Source organism: Geospiza fortis, unplaced genomic scaffold (assembly GCF_000277835.1).
Source record: "Geospiza fortis unplaced genomic scaffold, GeoFor_1.0 scaffold155, whole genome shotgun sequence".
Lineage (NCBI taxonomy): Eukaryota > Metazoa > Chordata > Aves > Passeriformes > Thraupidae > Geospiza > Geospiza fortis.
In genome coordinates, this window is record NW_005054592.1 from 310151 (window position 1) to 333666 (window position 23516).

Here is a 23516-nt window from a genome sequence, read left to right on the forward strand (position 1 = left end):
GTGGAAGCCTGGGGAAATAATGCACAGCTAAAGTGGAAGCACTGCTTTCAGACAGGCTAAAAAGAACTTTTTTTTTTTAAATCAGCTATCAGCTGCCTCCACCTAATCAAAGCCCACAGCATGAGAAGAGCAGCATCCACAGACACTGGCAGTACCTGCTATTGCTATTTAAATGTCAGGAGGAAATGGAGGGAGGCCACAGGGGCAGGAGAGTGTGAGGAGCAGATGTGCAGTGCCAAGGAGAAGGTGTTTATGAAATGATTAAAGCAGGCTGACAAGGGCAGCCTGCTCTGGCCACAGCAGCAGCTGGCACAGGGAACAACTTGTCTTTCTCAGCTCTGCCCATATGGCAACACTCCTGGGTTCACCTTTCCATCAGGCCTCAGCAGCTTCTTAAAGGAAGAAGAAAAGAAAAGGAGTCTTTCATAGGGAAGCAAAGAAAGTTCACCAAATATGAGGTAATAATACTAATTTTAAAGACTGTGTATTGTATTATGAGCTGTTGGGACAATGGTGACACACTGCTCAAACTTCCTTTCAAGAAGGTGACATAATTGTTAGTCAGCAGATGACAAGCCTGTCATACACAATACTGTGAATCAAAAAATGGGATTATTCTTATTATTTCCATTTCTACTGTAGGTCTTAGCCTTACTTCCCTTACAGTTGTCATATTTTTTGAGTACCACTTTGGAATGTTACTGTACCTATCAAATGTCATCACTGTTTTGGTTTCCACTTGCTCTTTAGTCCAGTTGATGCTTGGCATAACACAGAATCACAGAACATCCGGACTTGGAAGAGACCCACAAGGATCACTGTGTCCAGTTCCCAGTATCATACTGTCATTTATCACTAAAAAATCTAGACATCACAAACCCAAAATGAACAAACCTTTTCCCATTTCCTATTTTCAATATATTCTACAGATTGTGGGTTGCAGGTTTTTGATTTTAGATTTCTGAGAAAAGAAACCTGCATTTTTGTTACAATATAAAGTCCAATGGCAAACCTATATACTGGCTTTCTTCACCTTACTGCTCCATCTAATTTTATTTGGGATGGCTGGTGTTCCAAAGCACTAAAACCAGGATTGTGGCAACCACTGGGATTTGATGAAGGATTTTAAATATACTTACTTAAAATAAAAGAATATGCCAAGAGAAATCAGAAGTGATGCAATTGAAAGCCCGTGTCCAATGATGGCCAAGTAATACAAGTTCAGAGCAGTCTGCAAGACAAAAACAAAGCCAAGTGATTCAGACAGAGCTACTGCTGATAAAGCAGGTATTTATACATCCCTTCTCGCAGTCAAAGTGACTATAGTACTGATAAGGAAAGAAAAACACAACAAAAACCATTTCAGGTAATGATGGAACAAGTCTTTTCTCAACATTTAAAGACACTTCCTTCAAAGAGCTATGATTATGGTACTGGAAATTCAGTTATTATTGAGCATTTCAGGAAGGGCATGAAAAAAATTGACAATTACTCAAAAATAGTGAAGACTATTATGTTAAATAGTCAAAATCATATTTCAGTAATATGTTCTGCTAAATAAGCCTACTGCCAATTATGGAAGTATGAAAATCTGGGTAGGTACAAAATGTTAAAAAAAGGAACTGGTGATTTAATATTTGGAATATGTTCATGTTATCATTCATTCTTGTAGCTAATATATTAATTAACTAATTAGTTTTATCAGAAAGTAACAAACCTTTGCTTTCAGTCATGGAATCTGTCTCACAAAAAGCCTTGCTGCATTAAATGCGAGGGTATCATTTGGCACATAAGGAAATGAAGATTTTCAGGCTGAACTTTATACTCACACAATAAAGCACAACTATTTGGGTTCCACAGGGAGAGTTAGAGCACACATACAAATGCTCACATACTGCAAACTGTGTATCTCCTGAACTTATCATTCCAAGTTAGAACAGAGTAATTGCAGCTTGCTATATATACTGACTTTTGAGATTAAAAAAAATTATAAAAAGATTAGAGGTAAAGCTTTAAGTAGGTTGTAAGATGACACAAAGGTAACTCTTGATGTGTGCAAGAAATTTCAAAATAACAATTATTTTTTTTAAATGAGATGGCTTCCTTAAAAAAAAACCAAACATCAGTGCAGTAGGTATAAATGGAATTTATTGTGAAATTCGGAAAGTGAACAATTTGTGAGTGAGAAAAATCGAGCGTTACCCCAAAATGCTAAAATTTGAGATGTATAAATGACACCAGCCATTCTAGGACAGGTCCATATCCTGTACCACCCCCTCACTCAGTGGCCTACCTAGGCAGAGGTGCAATTTAAGGATTTAGAGATTGCCCCACACTTTAGAACAGGTACAAGAGCGTGGTACAGCAGGGAGCACTGCTGAGGGCAGAACAAATGAGAATTAACAAAGCACAACAGCCCCAGTAACTGTGCAGGCACAGTGAAGAGATAATGCTGCTGCTGAGCAAAACAGCACACAACTGCAGCAAGGCTGTCTTTGGAGCTGGTATTCCATACAGAGGCTTCAGATTTGTGACAGAGTTGAAATATGCTGGCAAAACAGCCTGAGGGGAACCACCTCACTATTCATAAAGAGGGATTGTCATAGATCTGCTCCTTTCTGAATAATATCCTCCATTCCCAGCACAATATTAGCAAGAATCAGTGAATTATGGCAATTCTGCTAATAGAATTAATCTGCGTTTACAAAAATCACAGTCTCATGATTTGAGAAAAAGCAATAATAAAGTGCCTTATCCTCTGTAACCATCTTTTGCCCAATATGGTTTTTAGGTGAGTACCCTAAGGCAATCAAGAGCAATGGTGCAGGCAGTTAGAAACTATTATAGGTCAGATTTCTTGACACAGTCTGCTACTACTGAACTTAACATGAGGTCCAAATTAACATACAGCATGTCCTGGTCTGTGGTTTGTATTCCTGGTTCTTGGGAATTTACAGTTTCAATTCACTGCCTCTTCCCATGACTGAATGCTTCATAAACATAAGGAATATTAGTGGACACAGAGTTGAGGAATGGGGCAAAATATGCAATTTTGCCCATTGTATCCTCACGTATCACAAAATGACTCTAAGACATCATTTAGAGATTTAGTTTTTCTTCTTCTAAATCCTTTAATGGATGGGCATGTTCAGGATAAACTGAAGTCTGTAGAAACAGCATCCATACACAGACCCACACAAGTACACAGCCTACTTTTGATATATAGAAACTTGTAAAGATTCTCAGGTCAGTTTCTTGACATGGGTACCATGCACTCATTCCTCTCCTACCTTCACTTTTTCATGAGTATAGCTATTGCACTGGGTGTAGTTTGTCCAGGTCCTGTTGCTTTCTGGGTGTCTGAACCAATTCCCATTTGGATCACAGATCTTCGTAACTTTTTCTGCAATCAAAGTTGACGGAACGAAAAACAAAAGAAGAAAAGTGAAAGAAAAACACAACAGTCAGCACTGAAATTCTCTTTCCTGATGCCAAGCATTTAATAAAGATTGGCAAACACATGACAGCTTTATTAATATGACTAGAGAGACTTTGCTTGTTACTATGAATTCTGAGAAACTTGAGGCCGTTGCTTTTGCTTGGCAAGGGCGACCGATGATGTGATTCTCCTTAAGAAAACAAATAGATTTTCCCTCTCCAATCCATTAAGTATCAAAATACATTGAACTAACTGTTAGAGAACTACCAGATGAAGCGACAAGAATATTTAAATGGCTTGCTTAACATCTAAGATGGAAACTGAACTAACATCCTACCACGATAAATTAGTATTGGACAGGCAGGAAAACATAAAAAGCAAAACTGCTCAAAGAACCAAACTGGAAAATTGCTGGAAACGATTTCTGTCATCAAATACAGGCATGAAAAGACCCTGGGAAATACAAAGAAATCCATGACATTTTCCACATGCTCACAAAGCTTAGCCCACAGAAACAGGAAATGATTCTAAGTGGGAGAAACTCTTTGTCAACTTCAACTGTTAAATTGAGGTAAAGCAGTAAGTCATATTTCTTCTTGTCTGTCAGCTCATCTCTAAGAAGAAAGAAGTGTGATCTAACTTCAATTCCTACTGCTAATCTACAGAATCCCTCAGGGACACAGAAAAGAAAATAAGTAACCTGTCAGTTTTCTATGAGATAAAAGGAAAATGCAAATAACAAATCTTGGGTTTCTGAAATCCTGGAGCATTAATGACTTGAGTGAGGCAAACAAGAGACAGCAAGCCCCCAGACCCCCATTTCAGAGAGAAATACAGTGATGTAGAAGTCCATGCACTCATACCTGATGGGTTGAAATCCTGAAAGTAGTCAGGACAACGCTGCACCGACACGGTTCCGGCAGCAACATCACTCCAGCACAACCAGCCATCCCAGGTCCTGTTGCAGTAAGGACCTGCAAACAGAGAGAGAACTGGGAATAAAATAACTCCTGCTTCAGAACGATCTTTCAAAGGTAAGGTGTAGGTAAGGTAGGTTTGCAGCAACGGGGAAAAAAAGAGAAAAGATTTGGCAGTGGTTGATTGAAACTTCACTTAACAGAGATAGTTCCTTATACATACATTTCTTTGAACACATTTCAAAATCTTCTCTCCTTCACCTTAAATGGCCTACATCTACAACCGGCAAACCTCAGGTCTAAAACATGGTGGGCAAAACCCCCTAAACTGATTCATACTCAATAATGTACCTTAGTAAAGAGCCTCGCTCTTTCAAAGACGGCTTTACTGAATTTATTTATATTTTGGATGTGCACCAAGCCTGTGCGTGTGTTTGCTTGTTCATAGAAAACACAGAAGCCAGGAGAAAGGCTGGCTGGGAGGCAGCCCCAGCTGCTCTGCCTCAGGCTGGGCTGAGCCTGCAGCAGCCACTGTGGCAAACACTTCCCTAAGTGCCCCAGGAACAGGGAATCCAGAGTCCATCAAGGGCCTGTTCCAATGCCTCATTGCTCACACACATTTCAACATCTAAATAAACCTCCTTGAGAATGAGCTGGCATTTTACAAACAGCTTCTTTCCCAAAAGTCAACGACACAGTCATTCTGTGTGCCTCCCTACAAATTTCAAGATGTTTTTATTATTTATGAAGAGCTTCAGTTTTCTTTTAAAGGCTGATTAATGTCCCCATCGCAAAGGCTGCAGCTCTCTAACATCGTGTAATTCCTCCTCATGTGAAGATTTTCCAATTTGTGCAGATCCTTCCGAAGCTGTGAGGCCCCTTATGCTGTGGGCATGAGCTTACACTGCCATGTCTGTATCCACTCCTGACCTCCAGGCACTCAGCTCCTCCAAAGAATCATTTCAGAAGAGAAAAATCTCTTTGTAGAAGAACAAAATTTCACCTTTCCTTGCCTCAAAATCCACTCACCATTTCCAGAAGCTTTCAAATGAATACAGCAACAGGTGGGGTGGCTGAGGTCAGCCTGAGTGACTTATCAGGAAAAGCAGTAATGGCACCAGCACAGCCCTCAGAGCAGGGAAACTGTGTGGATTAATATAATTACAATTTTTAAAAGCAGATGTGACCAGGCAGACAGAGGTATAAAAAGAGCATGAAATGAAATACGGTGGTAAGATTATTTAGTCATGATTTTTTAATGTAGATATCTACTTAAATTAACATTTTCTTATTGACAGAGGTATAAAAAGAGCATGAAATGAAATAAGGTGGTAAAATTAGTAATGATTTTTTAATGTAGATATCTACTTAAATTAACATTTTCTCATTTCATCAGAAGGAAAAGCTTTGTGTTGTATCTGAAGTGGTGCTATAGGCAGATAGTATAACATATTACTTCATGCATCCCCAAAGTGATGTTTATAAAATATTGGGAAGATAATGCTAAAACCTGAAAAAGAATTGCTAACAAGGTAAGAAATTAATATAACCAAAGGACCCTGAATTACTGTAATAATATCTGTTGACAACTTATTAGTAAAACCTGATGAGAAAGCAATCTCTACCTTCTTTCTTGTGAATAGGGTCCTGCATTATCTTCTGGTAGCATTCATACTGTGCTGTCATGATTTTATTCCGTGTAACACTCAGCTGGGCAAAGTCCGTTGTGGAGTTCTGCTGTGCCTCAGCTGGAGAAGCAGCGGCAAAAAACTAAGAGGAAAAACACTTCTTTTAGCAAATCACACGTACAAGCTCCAACATTTTCAACGTCAATCTTTTCTAATATTGTAATTTAAATATTATTTTACTGAAAGAGAGTGATCTTTCAATCTTATTACTGACAATATGATTTTATGTTTTTCTGGCAATTCTTACTACTGAATCTTGATAAACATCTCCTGAATGAGCATAGGGTAGGAACAATTGGCAAGATTTGTAAATAAGAATGGCAACGTGCATAGAAAGCACTGAGATAGTCAGAAGCATATGAACAACTTTTCTAAAACCCAGTGAAATAAATCAAAGTTTAGTCTAAAAGACTTTTCAGTCAGGCCCAAAACGATCCTTTACAAAAAAAAGACCTTTCATATATTTTATGCACTGAAGCATTTAGCTTGTCCAGAGCTGTTTGGTTTCTGTGTAAGCTGGTGAACCATGAAGCCAACCCTCAGAACAGAGAATGTTATTCAAAAGACAAGACATTCACTTTGATAGTTAGTAAAATTAAAAATGAAAAAATCTTAGGAAAGCTGATCTTGACCAAAACCTGAACCTTTTAAGTGCATTTTTAATAGTAATTAAATATTTTATGGGAAGCTACTAAGCTTCACAGAAAAACAAAGCTGCAGACTGAAATATGGTACCACTGTTGTACAAGGGATGAAATTACAATTTCTGAGGATGTCTCTGAATCTCAGTTATCTCCTCCTCCTCTTCTGGGGTCTGCAGGGTGGTACTGCCTCTGTGCCACTTGTCCACTGCCACTGTTCTGAGCCAGCAGAGAATGTGCTGGATTCAGCAGAGGTAAAAACTACATCTGTTCCTTTGCCAAAGGAATTGAACAGGTAACAGAAGGTAGAGAAAGATCCTGTTGTGCAGGAGCTGAACACAAGATTAGCTCTTTCTGTGCTTCCATATTAATAATTTCTGTGGTACCCTCTACAGGGTTGTTAAAGCTGGAAGTGATTTTAAAAATTCATGACTCACCATAGTAACCAATGAGAAGAGCAGCAAAAACGTGATCCAGATTTTTGTCATTTTTATATCTGGTGCAGTCAATCTTATGTTGTAGCTGACTGAATTCAAACTGCAATAGCAGAAAAAAAAATAGAAATTAATGAAAGCAAACACTGATAAAAGAGTTTCATATTTTATTCCTGAACTAGAACAAATTGATGGAGGTGCTCTCCATTTCTATTCATGCATAGTGATGGCCTGTGAAATACACAGGGATGCACCAAAACAAGGCACTCAGTTCCTCAGTGCCTCCACTGCCTCAACCAACACCTTCAGAGGGTTTGTACCAACCCCAGAGCAAACAGCCCCAGACACAAGCTGCACTCTGGCCATCTCTGCCTTTGGGAGCCCACAGCAAACTGCAGGTTGGTTCCCTCAAATACACTCAGACTTTCAAACACGCACATTTGTTTCCCATTTTCTTCAGACCTCCTGATATTTAACTTTGCCATTTCTGGAATAACTGATCTAGTGAGAAGCCACTTCATTCTGAACTTCCAGCTTTGCAAGGATGATAGTAGCGATGCAAGAATTGATTGTGAGCTGTAAAATAGTTTCTGTATCTGCAGAAGCTGTAGTTTCGTTATCTGTCATTGGAAGAAAACACAAATACCCAAACCAGGTATGACCACCTTACACTGCAGACTCTACTTGGAATTGATTCTTGAAGTGAAAAATTCACCCAAAGCATAAAATACACAATTATTTATGAAGCAGACAGACCATCTATTCAGTGTAGCCCTGCCATAACAACTGCCTCAAAAGGAAGGGAAATGTCAAAGAGTTTTGTCTTTTAATATTTCAGTGTCCTTGTCTTTTAATATTTCAGTGTCCTGAAGTATCCTGAGAAGATCACAAAGCTGAGCCTGGAACTGAGACAAGACCTTTTTTTTCTGATTGCATTGTAGCAAAAGAGCTCTGCATACTCAGTTTAGTTATTACAACTACACCACATTTCCAAAATCCAAGTATCTCACTGCAGCACCATGAATGAAGCTATTCTCAGCTAAAATAAAAGCAACAACATGTGCATGAGCTTAGCTCCCTGGTACAGATGAATTCACTCCAACTCTCAGAATGTGATTTAAGACAAAATCCTTGCATACCCAAAATCCTCACCCACCTCAGAGAGCCCAGTGCCAGAGCATCCAGAGGGCAGTGGGTGCTGTGCCACACACAAACCTGCACCCTGGCCAAGCCACATCCCCTGCACATCACACCTGCTCTGTCTCTGGAAGTTTTCTCATCCAGCAGTTAAGTGCTGTGAGAGAATGGGGGAGGACAAACAACTGGCTTTACTCTGGCAGGCAGAGATTATGGTACAAAAAGCACATTTCACCCCTGCCCCAGTCACAAAAAGCAAACATTCAACATCAAACTTTTCTGCTTTTATGCTGGGACTGGGTCCTCCTAATACAACTAGAGTACAATAAACAGCTTCTTGTAGGACATATGAACTACTGAATATGAAATTATTGCTGTTTATTGCACAGCCTGCTGCAAAGACAAGAAATGTGCTGTAAAATCAGCTGCGCCTGTTTAACCCAGACTGAAGTTGTATCCATAACCTTCCTTCTATTTTTACCAGTGGCATGCAATCCTGGAACACTGCTGCAAATTGCATAGGTGAGGCTCTGAAATTCAAATCTGAAGGATCTTAAAACACTTAGAGGAACACCAATTAGCATATATGAAATAAATCCTTGGTTTGAGCTACTAATTGCCTGGAAAATCTACATGATAAGAACTAAAGTGAATAGATAATTTTAAAGACCTTGATCTGCTAGCTAAAGAAGAATTTAAATATCTTTGTGCAGTGACTAAGGCTTGACTAAAACCAAATATCTAAAATATATTTAAATTAACAGAAGGGCAATATGAGCTCAATTCTGCATGAAAACTGGGGGCAAGTGTGATTAATTCAAACTTATCACGTTTCATTCATTTACAGCTGTGTCTGTTTTCCTAGGGGAAAAAAACCCTGACCTTCTAAGGAAATTGGAATTAATAACTTACTGTAAAGTAATTCACCAATATTTTCTCTCCCAAGTATGACAAAGCACATCTGTGCAGGGTTAAAACCCACAAATGATGCATGCAGGCCAAGCCAAGAGATGAACCACAACTAGAAAACAGCAGCAATAATTTTGAGTATGTTTTTCTATACATGCATACAAGAGTTCAAAATAATTGTCTCTACTATAGTTCCAAAAATCCTTATGCTAAAACAAATGTTGCATAAAAAAATTAAAATGCATGTTTGTATACTGCTCTCACTTAGCCTTGCTTATTTTAATTTATCTAGAAGATACAACATCATATAAACAAAGGCAGAAACGATCTGCTTTGATTCAGAGTCCAAGTTTATTTCTGTTTCACAATATCAAAAGTCATCTCTTAGCTCAGTTCCTTTAATGGTCCAAGCCTTTTCTTACCTAGTAGTTCTGTAGACATTTCCCATCAACTGCTCCAGTATCTGCTGCTAAATTATTAACTCTTCCCAGGAGATAAGATGTCAAGTCAAGCCTATAATGCACTCTATGCTTTCCACTCATTTCTCTTAGTTGCTAACATATAGAGAGAAGAAATCCTCAACCACTGCCCTTTTCTAGACATCACTACTTATGGACTTAATTACAAAATGCACGATGAAGGTCATTCAGATTCCTGTTTGAACTGCAGGAAAGCATTTCTTGCATCACTACATGAATTCATTCACTCAACATTTATTCCAGTTAGTCTGGACAAGACCTTTCCAAGGAAAATTAAGAACTTTCTTAGGGATGGACAGCAATATATTCCACTGACTGAGGCAGCAAGCCAGCGCTGCTAAGAAAGTCAGGCTGCTTTTATTAATCATCTGCTCTGATGAGACACAAACCAAGACTAATTCTCTGGAAGTTCTTTCCCTCTCAGAGCTGGGAGGTATTAGGAACACAAGAAATTAATAGTGAAAAGAGACCATTCTTGGGTTTCCTCATATAATGATGCTTCCCAAGTTGTTCTGCTGTAGTAAACCTGACAAGTCCATCGTGGGGCAGAGAAAAGAACTGTACTGGATTGAGATCAACCTGAGTGTCCTGAAGGAATCCCTTGACTCCACTCTGTGACAATGGGAATCTGCACAAAAGCCAGCAGGGCTGGGATTTACAAGGCAGGTATTGACTGAAACCGAGTCCCTTCTGGCAGTCCCCTGGCTGAAGTATTTTCCCACTAAAAGGCAACATCAGAGAGAATAGAATGGGGAAATGTAACAGTAAATCAGATATTCCAGATCTTTGAAATATTATTTTTATTTCTGGTGCATGTTCGTGCATTTAGTGAAGACTGGGATAAAATAAACAAAACAAAACAACAAAAAAGGAGCTGCCAGTAATGATACTGCCAAGGTCCAGGTTGTGTTTGTCACTGATAGCAGTGACACCTACTGAAGAATGAGGAATTAAAAAGGAACTGCAAGCTGGACTTAGCCAAAATAGTCACTGGTATAGCTTTAACAGATGTTCCCATTTCTCTTCCTCCTGCTTTCTCTACAGAGCCATCCTGCCTCATCAGCTGTTTCTACTTTTAACTTTTCCCCATCCTCCCAGGAGTAAGTGGCACCCTTGCTGAGGTCCAGACATTTCCCCTTTCAATCATACAGTAAAAGGGTTAAAAAAAGCAGTCATTAAAAAGAAAAAAAAATCATTTTTTGAACTTGAAAATCATATTTTGTAAAAAAACAAAAACCACAGGCAGCTTCCACCTCAAGCAGTTCTCAAATCTGACTTCAAGTGAGAATGCAACTCTGTGGGATTGGGACAGGAGGGAGAGCCTACTTATGGCACTGCAGGCCCATCAAAAATGCCTAAGCATTTTTCACTAATTGCTAATCTTTAATTTGCTCAGAAGCCAGGAAAACAATCATTCCCAATGACAACAAAGAGAAAGACACAAAACTTGTGCGGCGTAAATTATTTACCATTCAATGTATGCTGTAACCTTGTAACACTGGTCTTCTGAACATGGGGTCAGAATGGGTATCTTCTTGACACTTTGCTACTTCTGGTTCTTTTTGGAGGCAGGCATACAACTTGAAGTATGTAAAACCTCAGGCAGTGTTTGGTTGTTTCAGCCCAACATAAAGGCAAAACCAACAAGTTGGAAAATGCCCGATACTTTTCAAAGTGTCTCTAATTTGAATTTCTGTTCAAACTGCACTGGTAATAAAACAAACTCCCCCAAAGCAACAAAACTAGTAGCCTCAAATGGAATTCCAGATAGAGCCTCCAGTTGTATCTTCACTCACACAAACTTTCTGGGAAATACTTCTCTGACTAAAAGGGCTTCACAAGTGGGCAGCACCAGCCAAGCAGTAACACACACCAGATCCACTGAGTCCTGGACATGGGCTGCAAAATCTCCACACTTACATTAGAGAACAGTGCAAGGCAGTTTGGAAATCTTCCTATTTGGGTAATCTGCCTTTTTTCTGAGGGAATCACTTCTGCCAGGATTTGAACAAACTGCTGAATGGTATCCCATAACTGCTCACAGCTGTATGTGTAGGAATTACTCCATTCTCCTGATAATTGTGGAGCTTTAAAGTAAAGGTAAATAAAATACAACATTCTCCCTCATAAAACACAAACATTCTCTCTCTACCTTTCTTTCCTGGAGTTTCTCCTAGGAAGAAGTTGTGGCACAATGGCATTTACTGTCTTCTTGAGGATTAGAAGAAATAGACACAGTGGTATATCATATCCCAATTTATCCCTGAGTTATTCTACAGCACCTTCCCTGTGCAGGTGGCAGTTCAGCTCAGCAGGAGAAAGTCCTCACTGTTTAATTCTGGGCCATGTGCTGGGCTCATGGTGCAGGTCTGTGCAAGCAGGAAATTTGGACTGGCTCACTGAGATGTTTCACATCTTGCATTCTCTTTATTAGCACACTTTTTGCTTTTGTTTTTGCATCGCTCTGGCTGCATGTCAGAGGCCTCACAGAGATTGCAGAACCATCTGCATATGAGATTACACAGATTAAATTACTCCTGGGTGCTTCTTCCCATGAATAGCTTTTGGCAGCCATTCAGATAAGTTTTGTCACCTGCACCCAACAGAAATTACTAGCAGTAATTGGCAACACTCATGGCCAGTTCCAATAACACATAAAGTTGCAAGAACCTATGACAGAGTGCTAGTGGTGCTAGTTTTCCTCTATTTTCTAACACTCCTTTTGAGAAGTTCACAGGTGAGGATGACATTGCAAGTTATTTTGAGGAGGTACAGTTAAAATCCAAACCAACCAAAAAACAACTGAGCAAAAAGTACCACCACAACAAAGCTCTCCAAATAAGATGTTGGAGGAGGGAATGTCTACAAGGCTGTTCCCCTGGCATATTCTGCAACTTCTGCCCCTGGTCAACATTACTCCTCTCCACACAGCAGACTGCAGGGCAGTTTTTTTGTGGTTTTATCCATCACACCAATTCTGGCTCTTTAAAAGAGGATTTCCACTGATAAAAACAGTATCTTCTCCTTCATTGTACATTGAAAAGTCTTCTCTTGGCCCTTGTGCTTTCCATTCTATCCCTATAAATAATGAAGGCTCTGTCCCTCCTTGTCCAAAATTATGAACTTCCTACTGACTTCAGGACACATGAATCCAGGAGCAGAGATAGTGCAATGCCATGTGGAAGAATGGCCAGGACTCACTGAGGGTCACAGTTACAAGTCAGCAGGGTACCTAACCCTGCCAAAGAAATGCAGCATAGGAATTTTAAAAATATTGATGCAAAGTAAAATTATTTGTATCTCCTGAGGAACTAGTTGTTAAAGGAAGGCAGGAGAGATTCTGGCAAAATAAAACCTTTACCAAGAGACTGCTGGGGCTTTGCTGTCAAGAGATGGAACTGTGATTTCTAACAGTTTATAGTTCTTAATGGCTCCAGTTTCCAGTGCTATTTGACTACTATTGTGTAAGCACACTGTTATCCTTATTTTACAAGTTTAACCCTTTCCACCCCCTAGCCCTAACCCAGCTGTATCTTGCGCCTAAAATCCATCAGCATAGCCACATATGCTGCCAGGCATAACTCACCATGTTCACTTCAGAGTTCTGGGAGCCACAGCACTGACATTCCAGAGCAATCACTCAAGCACAAAGCAACTTTGAAGGGAGGCTGCTCTGCTGAATGAAGTTATCTGTAAAAATCCACTATCAAACATCCCAGAAACAGCTATTAACAGAAAGGAAGGTGATGGCAGAATAGTGAATGATTAAATTCTAACAGCTGATGGTTCAAAGTGATATAGTTTTGGCACTTCCCTTTTATAATTTTTAATAACTGTGTTATATTCCTGTTGTAGTAATTTTAAAAATGGGTTGAAATATATCTAGTAAACTTCCCTGAGATTTTACTTCTTCCAGAACAACTGCTGTGATGTGGCATGGATGTTCCAATTAACGTGCTATGTTCAATAAAAGAGAATAAATTAAAAAAAGCTCATTAGTTCCTTTCCATGGATTTCATGCTATTAACAAGCTGGAGAGCTCCCACCTTGTTACTAGGTATGGAAGTGTAGTTACCTAGATACATTTATATACAGATGATACCCTTAGCCATAGGATTTGATTTTAGGTAGTCCTGGCAGGAGCAGAGAGATGCACTCAATGAGCCTCATGGTCCCTTTCAACATCAGAAATCCTACAATATATGTGAAAAACACAGTATAGTCCTCCAAGGAAAATTTCCTCCCCTTCAAGCAAAATTACTTCTGTTTTGAATTAAAGCAAAGGCAGTATGAATCTATGAATTCATCAGACAGACCTTAGGGCTTGCGTAGCACTCCTGGCTGAGATGCTGCAGTGGGGTTTTTCCCCAGCCACTGCTGTTTGAAAGCTGCAGAGCCTACTGCTGCTCTGTGTGCCCCTTTCAGGCAGTGCCTTTTTTATCTGAATGACTCTGCTTGATGCTGTTTACCAAGCAATGACCCAAAAGAGATCCAAAGGTTCCTTTGTGAAAATGTTTACGACATGAAGTAATTTTCTCAACTGGCTGAGTTTTAAAAGTTGTTTTGTTATTTCTTCATTGACACATGCTAATTTTACAAGAACAGTATTGCCACAGTTCAAAGACTTTTCTCAAGGTCAGAACAAGGCAAAGGGAAAATGGGTTAAGCAAAATGTACCAGGACTTGTGTTTTTTCCAGTTTGCCACTCAGGCTTTTTCTCATTGGCCCCAGCCCAGTTTGGCAGCTGAGCACATCCTATGAAACTCACAGGTTTTACACCAGTTTCCTTTAATTTCAAATTTAGAATCTAAATGTGAATTCAGTAAATTTAAAATTCAGAAGTGTGAATATTTACGCACAAATATATTCTCATTCAGTTCTAAGTAAAGCGATAAAGTTTCAAAATACAATTTTTTTAATGAAATATTTAATTTTCAGGTGGACTGTGGCACAGCAGCAGCTCAGAGCAGGATGGGGAGGGAGCAGGTGGCCAGGAAAGGGAACTGCTTTTGCCAGGATAAACAAAGGGCTGGTGCAGCCAATGCATCAGAACCGGTGTCCCAGCTTTGGGTTCACCTTTGGTCAATGACTTGACCCGAACTGATGAACAAAGTGTAGCAATAAACTCTTCGTGGAAATGTCAGAAACACTGAAGAAGGCAATAGTTTTCTCACTTTATGTTGCACTTCTTTCTTTTACTTAAAAAACACCCCAAACAGCAACAACCAAACAAAACCCCAAAACGCAGGACAGAGAACTAAAATATCCCCAAGGCAGCTTTCACTGGCAATAATTTTAGTCTAGCTAAGGATGAAATTTCAGATGGAAAGTTCATGCCAAATATTTAAATTTTCTCTCATTAGATATTTCTGATACATTTACTAGTCCAAAAAACTTCAGGTAAATTTAAGGCAGCTTTAGAAAAATTAAGCTTGGTGTACTTATTTAAAACAAAATAAACCACCAGCTACTTCAAAGCCTTTACCAGGTCAAGCTAAGTCACCAAAGTTAAGAACATTTCCTCTTAAATTTAAAATTTTACATGCCAGAAGTCAAAAGTGCAAGCTCTGGAATATTTCACCCTTTGAATATTAGACAATACATGTTATACTGTACTAAATTATCAAAACTTTTAATTCATCCTGTAGAAAAGCCAAGAACAAGCAGCAGCCAAAACCAAACTTTTGAATTCTAGTGGTGTGCAGGTTGCCTCCTTTGCTTTAATTGGATACAGATATTCCCCATCTTTCCCATGTCTTTCAATCACTAAAATGGCAATTTAACAGCAAATGGTTTAGGCTGGGCTCACACAGGCTGTAAAGGAGTCTGAGACTCAAGAAAGTTAAACCAGAGCTAGTAAATCTCAACAGTATGGGAGGAAATTACCTTCTGTATCCTTTTCTATACCTGCATATTGGTCTGAGCACCTGTTGAGGTCCACCCAGAGGAGGGCAAAGGCTTGGGAATGACCTCTAAGGGAAGAAATGATGGATGCACATCCCCAAAGGGCAGACTAAGAACACAACAACAACAAAGCTTTTCTCTTTGCATTTAGAGCCAGTGCCTTCCTTTTTATCACATATACAGGGAGATATCTCTCTCTCCTCACAGACTAACTGCAGAAAATCATGCTAAGGCAGCCATAAAGTAGGCAGTGATAGAAGGTTTTCCCATCCTCTGCCCACATTTCCTTCTGAGATACTGCTAAAGCAAATGGTATTTTGCATTAACATTATTTTCTGTCAATCTGAGTTAACATTAGCTTTGCCAAACTGAGGAAAGTTTACCCATGGTTGTTTCTAAACACTTTGCTAGAGATGTTGTCAGTTTGAAAGTCATTTACAGGATCAGGGCAATTAACTAACCAGTTTAACAAAACAAGATCCCTGGAACAGATGCAAACTGCTACCCAGCGGCTGCAGTAACCCCACTCAGTATTCCTCATCCTGATCTGGACACAGAGGGCAAAAAATAACTGGCACCAGTATAAATAAACTTGAGAGTCTCAGCTTGTTTTGTTACATACAATCCCCCAAAGGGCACTTATGACTGTTTGGACAGGCAATGCCATTTTCAACCACCTAGAACATATTTGAGCGTTGATCTTTATGAACTATCATTGTCAATGTGCACTTGCTTTTAAAAGAGTAATTTATTTTTTGCATGAGCTCAGTCTTTTATTCTAAGTAGAAATCTTTAGCACTGAGTGAAATAATACATTTCTATATCTTTTCTGAAATACCACTTAGGCAAAATTTCTTCTACCTGAAATTGCATATAATCCTTACCTGAAAATAGGAAGCTAAGCCTTTTCTAATTTTCAATTTTGTCCAGCAATTGCCATCCTGAAGCCTTAATTCACATTTTGAAACACTAGAGAGCAACCATGCTGAAAACTGGACAGGCACCAGTCCTATACACTTCAGCTGACACCCCTGCTCCATTTTCATGCTGTGAACAGAGAAGTGATTCTGTGCCACTGAACAATTCCTGCTTGCAGAGCCTCGGCTGCTGTGAAAAGTTTGAACTAGCAGTGGGGTGGGGGAGCTGAAAATTTGTCTGGCACAGCCTGACAGCCACAGCCACACATCTGGAGGTCAGCACAGCCCTCCCTGCCATGCCTGGAGCCAGGGCAGTGCCACATCCCTGACTTGTGCTGGCCCTGTGTGCCAGGCTCTCCTCAGGCACATCCCGTCTGCATCCCACACTATCACAGACACCCCTGTGCTCCCTGCCAGGCAGAGCTTCACAGACAGTGCCAGCTGCAATCTGTAGGAAGCAGTGTGAATGTTTCCATGAATTCAGTTGAAGATCATATGCTCAGGGTGTGGCCGTGGGAAAGACCAGTGTATCTTACACACGGTCCCTGAAGTGCAATTAGTGTTCCTTTAATTGCAAACAGACTTTTCCATATCCTATTGCAGTATTCCGCCCTCCCTTACCTGAATGAAAACCAAAATAAAATGCTGTGGATGTTAAAAACGTTACATAAATCAGACACAAAAATCTCTGCCTTGATAAACTGGAGTCTCATTTGGACAAGAAGATGAAATACTACATATCAAATGTAATAAAACATTACAAGTTTATAATAGTTTGTAATAAAACATTACAACGTAGCTATTACAGGCACAATAGCTACAGCAGAGGAATGTGCATCAAGCACAGCAATTCTGGTCATGAATTGCATACAAATTTTATTTGCACATAAATGTTTACATTTAAGCGCATTTTCTCCCCTCCAGATGTGATATTAACAATAATATAAAAGGCAGGAAACGTAATGGAAAAATCTCGGTTTTGAGCTTGTCAAAATTGCAAGCAAATGAAAATTTTCCCTGCAAGCACGGAAAATATTTTATGGTTTTAAATAGGTGCCCATATTTTCTGCATAATCACATCCTGCATTTATTTTCCGTGAGAAAAATAAACCTCGCAGAAGCCTCAGACTGATTTCACACTCCAGAAAAAAAATCCTTGGCAGAAACCAAATGCATGGAATTTGATGGGAAGCTTTTATAAGGCTGTCCACCCAAATTAAGTTAAAAAAGAATAATTTGAGTCTGTACTTGTACAGAGCAGATCCTGCCATTCTTAAGTCAGTGTCTCAGACACCAGTGCAGAACTCTCAGGCATTAGTTTGGCTTTGGTGCACAGCTGGGACATCAAACTTGCAGCCATTACTTCCCTCAGGTTAAGGTACCAAAACTCACTGAGAAATGCACTTGGCATGCATTTTTAGTTTTTTTCCTGTATTCTTTAACTTAATAAGACACCTCAAAGGCTCATCCATTTCATGCACCTGCAGAAACTCTGGACTTGCACCCCTCAAGTGTGACCCTCTCAAAGCTGTATTTGTGTATCCTGTCCCACAGAGCATGTGAAAATTCAAATTCATCTTGCTGAGAAATTCTGCTCACAGCTGCTTGCTGGGCAGAGATTTGACTGGGGAGGGAAGGGACAGAGGGAGGGAGGAGGGAGAGACAATTTTCCAAGCAATGGGGAAAAACAGTTCAGAACTTTCATCATCAATGGCCTTGACATTGCTGGAGCCAACGGAAACAACACTGCCCAAGCGAGGGAACCATCCACAAATAAAGCATCTCCTGCATTTATTTCTATCATGGCAGCTTATGCCAAGCTTCCTTTGGTGAAATCCAGATTTCTCCTGCATTGGCTTCCTCCCGCTGTTGATAGAGCAGGATATTTGCTGAAACAGGCAGGTGATGAATGAGATATTCTGAATTAATCAGCATTTATGCTGGAGAGAGGATTGTGTTCTCTTATGAAGCTCTAAGAACAACCGGCTGTGTTTTTCCAAAGGAGATATCAGACATAGGATTTCTGTATTGGATTCTAACTGGATGCAAGTCTTGCTGGCAGGTGAATTCCATAACAGGTAGAGCTTTTACTGACCCTGTCAGAGATTTTATGGAAACAAAAATGCCTGGTAATTGATACAGGCCTACACCACAACGAGAACAGGTTAACATTTCATGAGGTAACTTCTCATTGCCATAATTCCTTCAGGATTCCAGAAGAAATAAAAATTTGCAGGAATAAAGCCTGGTGGTTTGCTCCCCAACCAGTAAATATATTTTCCTTTCTCAAGAGAGCATTAGAAAACAAGAACTGCACAGGTCTATTTGATTACCACTCAGTGATGAGTGTAGGGTACAGAAATCACAAAATAATTTTTATTCTTGGTGTTCCCTTGTGATATCCCAAGCCTTTACTGACTCTGCAGTGCCAAACACTTCCTGAACATCATTCCAAAACTAGTGGCATTTTACTGACAGCATTAGTTATTCCAGATATCATATAAATGTTTTATAGAGCAGGAAGAAGAGTACTTTTAGCTCTGTCTAAGCCAAGAATGGATTAGAAAAAACCTTGATCAAGAAGGACACTGTCAATGTGTATTTGGGTTTTCTGTTCTAAAAGACATAATTTCCCAAATATTAATTCAGTAAGATGCTGAGATTTCAGAAAGCACTATTTACAACCACCAGAAAAAGTAAATCCACACTCATGTCATTGCCACCAGACAACTTCTATCTTTGTAGTCCTTGTTGATCCCCAGGCTGCTTCATTACACCACTTCACAAAGCTTTGCAGAACAGAAGGAGATTTTTGATGAGTGTTTTTAAGGAACAGAGAATTTTAAATCCAGAGTGGCCATCACCCAGAGATGTGAACTCTGAACCCCTCTTGGCTGGTGATCTCTGAGGGCCAGACTTCACATGAAATATGAGATCTGTTGGGAATCAGACTACCAAAATGATGGGAAATTCAGGCTAATCCAAATATGGGAGCCAAGTCAGCTACTGAAAATACATAATGCTATCAGTAGAATCATTATCCTGTGAAGAAAATGGTTTCAATTCTAGCAAGAAAATCATAAAAAATAGCCCTTCAATGCAGTTTTTCCTGTAAGGTCAAAGAGAAACAGCAGAAAAGAATAGAAAGGGAAGACAAGAGCAAGAGAATTAAAAAAACCTGATCCTAAATCAAAGAGCGGAGAGCCAGCTGATATATTCAGTAAGGGCTTTGTGAAAGAATTCTTAAGGCATGTGTGGCACTTACAGACATATCTGTTGTGGGTGGTATTTTAACCAGCTTCATGTCTGACAGACAGTCTGGGGAATATAAATAAATTTCAGCTTCTAATACAGATATAATTTTCATTCTCTGTAGGAGTGAATACCAGTGTGAAATGCAGTGTGTTTAGGATCAGTCCACTTGGACTTACAGTTTTTGAGAAGCCTAAAAAACTCTCAGTTTTGAAGGCTAGAAGTAATGAAACTTTTAATGTGCTGGAGGAAAAAAAGAAAAAAAAATGAAAGGAATTTAAGAGACTTGCCCACCACCACTTTGCACATTGGGTCACAGCTGAGGTTTAAATATCCATTCAGCAATTAGCAATGGATTTATCATTCATTTCTGCTGGGATTGTCATCAGAAGGACTGCAAATAGAGAGTAAAATTCCTTGGGTTAAGAGAAAACCCAGAGAAATGAAAAGTCAGGAAAAAAACCCCAATATTTCTGCTAGTAAATTATGAGTCATTTATCATCTACACCAGCTTTTCACCTGGAGTTGTGAAGTACTGCGTCTGAGAACCAAACTGATACAGCTTCCCATCGTGTTCCACCTGCAATTCCAATTCCCAGCTGGAAGGTGGAGATTACCTACTTGGTAATCTCCAGTGCCACCTCCCAGTGAGTAACAGTCCCCTGCAAGAGACAGGATTTGATAGAGGTGGCTGAAATGTCTGATTCTGGTAATCTGCTAGTCAGCCACTGATTTTCCTGATTCCTTCGTTACTCCCTTAAAGACCTAAGAGGAACTGGAAATCTCTTTCACACATAACCACAAAGCAATCACAGCTCTGAAGCAGGCCACCCTGACAGAGGACAAGAATGTTAAGTAAGGACAGGAACCATGAGAAAATTGCTTGTCAGGGAATGTATTCCTAGACAAAAATGTGAAAAACACTACAACGTGAAATAGAATACAACTCACCTTAAAACAGCACGTGTAATATGTTAGTGCTATTTATCCATTTAACACCACAGCACATTCAAAATCCAGCACCTGATAATTACCATTACTGAGGATCAATTAAAAAATCTACAGACATCAGAGTCAAGCCTTCACTTAGATTTTGAAACACTCAAACTAAAGGTGATTTTGAACAACTCTGTGGTCCTTTTAGTTGGGGAAACTGATTCACAGTGGTCAAAGTACACCAAGGAACTCTCAAATCCCTGCACTCCAAACAAAACAAAGGAACTGAATGGGTGTTAACTTCAGAAGCTAACTTGAGCTTTTTAAGTGCCAGCACCATCAACTATTTTGCTTTCCAAAAAATACCCCAGAGACACCCACAACACATGCTGGTGCACTGGAAGTGGACCTGCCCAGCTAATCAGGATCACCCTTTTTATTTTTAATTGACCTTTTACAACAGCAAAACGTGATCAACACATGCAAATATTGCAGAAAGTACAAAACCATTAGAAATAAACCTCTGTCTCTCATTTTGCTTGCTCAAATATGCCGGTGGGTAATCAGTCCCTAGTACAGCCCTCATTTACACCGTGGTTGCACTCAGTTGTAGCTGCATGCATTTGCCAATGCTGTTCCTCACCTGTGTGGGTCAGGAGCTAGATGAAGACCAAAGGCTAAATTCCCTGCCTGTCACAGAGCTCCCTGCGCCCTCTGAGATGCCCTGAGGCTGTCAGAGACACTTGCCAAACCTGGCCCTGATGGATCTGCTGCATCCTGATGGACTGAGCCAGGCCTGGTGGGTTTCCCAGGAAGCAGCAGGTCCCTGAGTGCTGGGTTGTCCATTCCCACCCAAACATGCAACACTACAAACCCTTCCCCTACAAACAGCTGAGCTGAAGGAACAGGAATAATAATAATAATTTAAAAAAGAGCCCCTCTTAACCAAACCCACACCAAAAAAAAAACCAAAAAAAAAACCAGATTTAAAATTTGATAAAGAATAAAAAAAACCCATACAGCATGTTTGCATTCTGTTCAGTTTCACTGAAGCCACTGAGTCATTACATGCCCAGAGCAGAACCAAACAAGTCAGAACCAAATGTCCTGAGGAAAGGCGGTCACACACACTGGGCCACCTCCAAGGGCTGCAAATAAAGGGCACCTTGCTAAGTACAACTTTTAGAGAAACCCCAGCAAGAGCCAGCAGGATCAAAATTTTTGGTGAGCTCCCACCACAGAGCTGACAGCTCACCTCAGCAGGCTGTAAGGATCTGGAACATGGCAAACACAACTGGAGCAGCTTTGCAGTGACTGCAGAGCCCCAGGACAGATGAGCACTGGGGGCTGCCCTTACTCTGTCCTGTTTACACAGCCCCTTTCTGCAGGAAACAGCTCCACCCAGGTTGGAGGGACCAAAAGAGTCAAGCGATCTTGAGTACAGAGAGGAGGTGGAGGAAAGGGTGGTATTCTTTCCCATCGAAGATCATTTTTACTTAAATATCATTCCCTGTTGAGCTTGGATTCTTGTTTCTGAGGCTGTAATTGACACTGATGGGCTTTGCCAAGCAGCCCTAAAAACAGCAGCTCTGAAGGTATAACCTTACAAAAGCAGTACAGGAGCCCCTTTCCCTGCTTCCCAAGAGAGCTCAAAGAAATGTATCTTTGTAGAGACAATATTTGGCACAGAGACTGATATGCTCAAGGGGAAATGCTATTCTGCACTGAAATAAGACCAGGCTGTGAATCCAGATAGTCTCTTGAACAAATAGTAAGTCCTAATTCACCACATCTGCAAGAGCTGAAAAACTCAAACAGAACATGCACTATAAATAAACAAATAGATAAATAAATAAAGTGGATCCACATTGCTCTGTGAGGTTTAAGTTTTGCTCAAGGTCTCTTCCATGGGCCTTTTGGTGGCTGTTCAGCTGGAAATTAAGGGCCCAGGAGATTTTTGTGAAAGCAGAAAGGGATATCCTGAGTCCCAGCCACCAGCCTAGCAATGCAGCTTCCAACAGCCAGGACTGTGTGGATTGTGTCAGGAGCATCACTCCTTACTGCCCTGTGTGCTCATGGAGCCTTCTTGTAATTCCACTTTTGCTATCAAAACTTTCTATTTATGAAAGATACTGCACTTTAACCAGTAGGCTCCTACTCGATAAAAATCAAACTATGACTTTTAATTACTTCTTACTTCTCAATATACTCAAGTAGTGAGCTTTGAAAGGTGCACTGTGTAATTCTAATATATTTCTTGGGAAAAACAATTTTCACAATTTAAACTTCACTTTCATTTGTATTTGATGTCTCACTAGTGTAACTTGAAATTTTCTTTATGACAATCTGTTCTAGGCTTTGAGGCAAAAAAAAAATTCCAAACCCAAAATGAAACAAGGCAAAAACCTCACTCACTTTGTATTAAACTCAAACCTATGCATCTCCTGCTGTTTTCTACCATAAAATAGCTGAAATGCATTTCTCTCAGCAACATCTCCTGTCCTGCAGGACTGTGACAGAGGTGGAGATGATCACCGTGGGACTGCATTGGTTTCTTGGCAGAGGTGGTTACGACGTATTTGCTGCTCCATCCTAAGGTTTGTCAGCATTCCTTGTCCCAGCTGGATCTGCACCCCAGAGGGACAACTGAGGAATTACTGCAGAAATAATTCTGAGTGTCTAAGCTGTGGGTTTCAGAATTAGCTGCATTTATTTCCAAGGAATGAAATGCTTCAGTAACTTCTGCGTTATTGCACGTTACTTCCTATTTGTACTGAAGCTCATAAAAGTAAAAAAGCAGAACCGCCTAAATTATAAAACTCTAAAATTTCTGAAGGCAAATCTTTACACTCTTAAGACAAAT

At 39.9% G+C, this 23516-nt stretch overlaps 1 protein-coding gene across 1 annotated transcript in view; it reads right to left on the reverse strand.

Moving 5' to 3' along the window:
- Window positions 1-23516, reverse strand: part of CALCRL (calcitonin receptor like receptor) — a 63207-nt gene that overhangs the window by 23057 nt on the left and 16634 nt on the right. Inside the window, exons 2-6 of the mRNA XM_005430001.3 lie at window positions 7123-7222; window positions 5982-6126; window positions 4303-4413; window positions 3291-3403; window positions 1140-1231 (exon numbers count right to left, since the gene is read on the reverse strand). Coding sequence (XP_005430058.1) covers window positions 1140-1231; window positions 3291-3403; window positions 4303-4413; window positions 5982-6126; window positions 7123-7173 — 512 coding nt within the window. The 5' untranslated portion in view covers window positions 7174-7222. The remainder of the gene's footprint in view (window positions 1-1139; window positions 1232-3290; window positions 3404-4302; window positions 4414-5981; window positions 6127-7122; window positions 7223-23516) is intronic.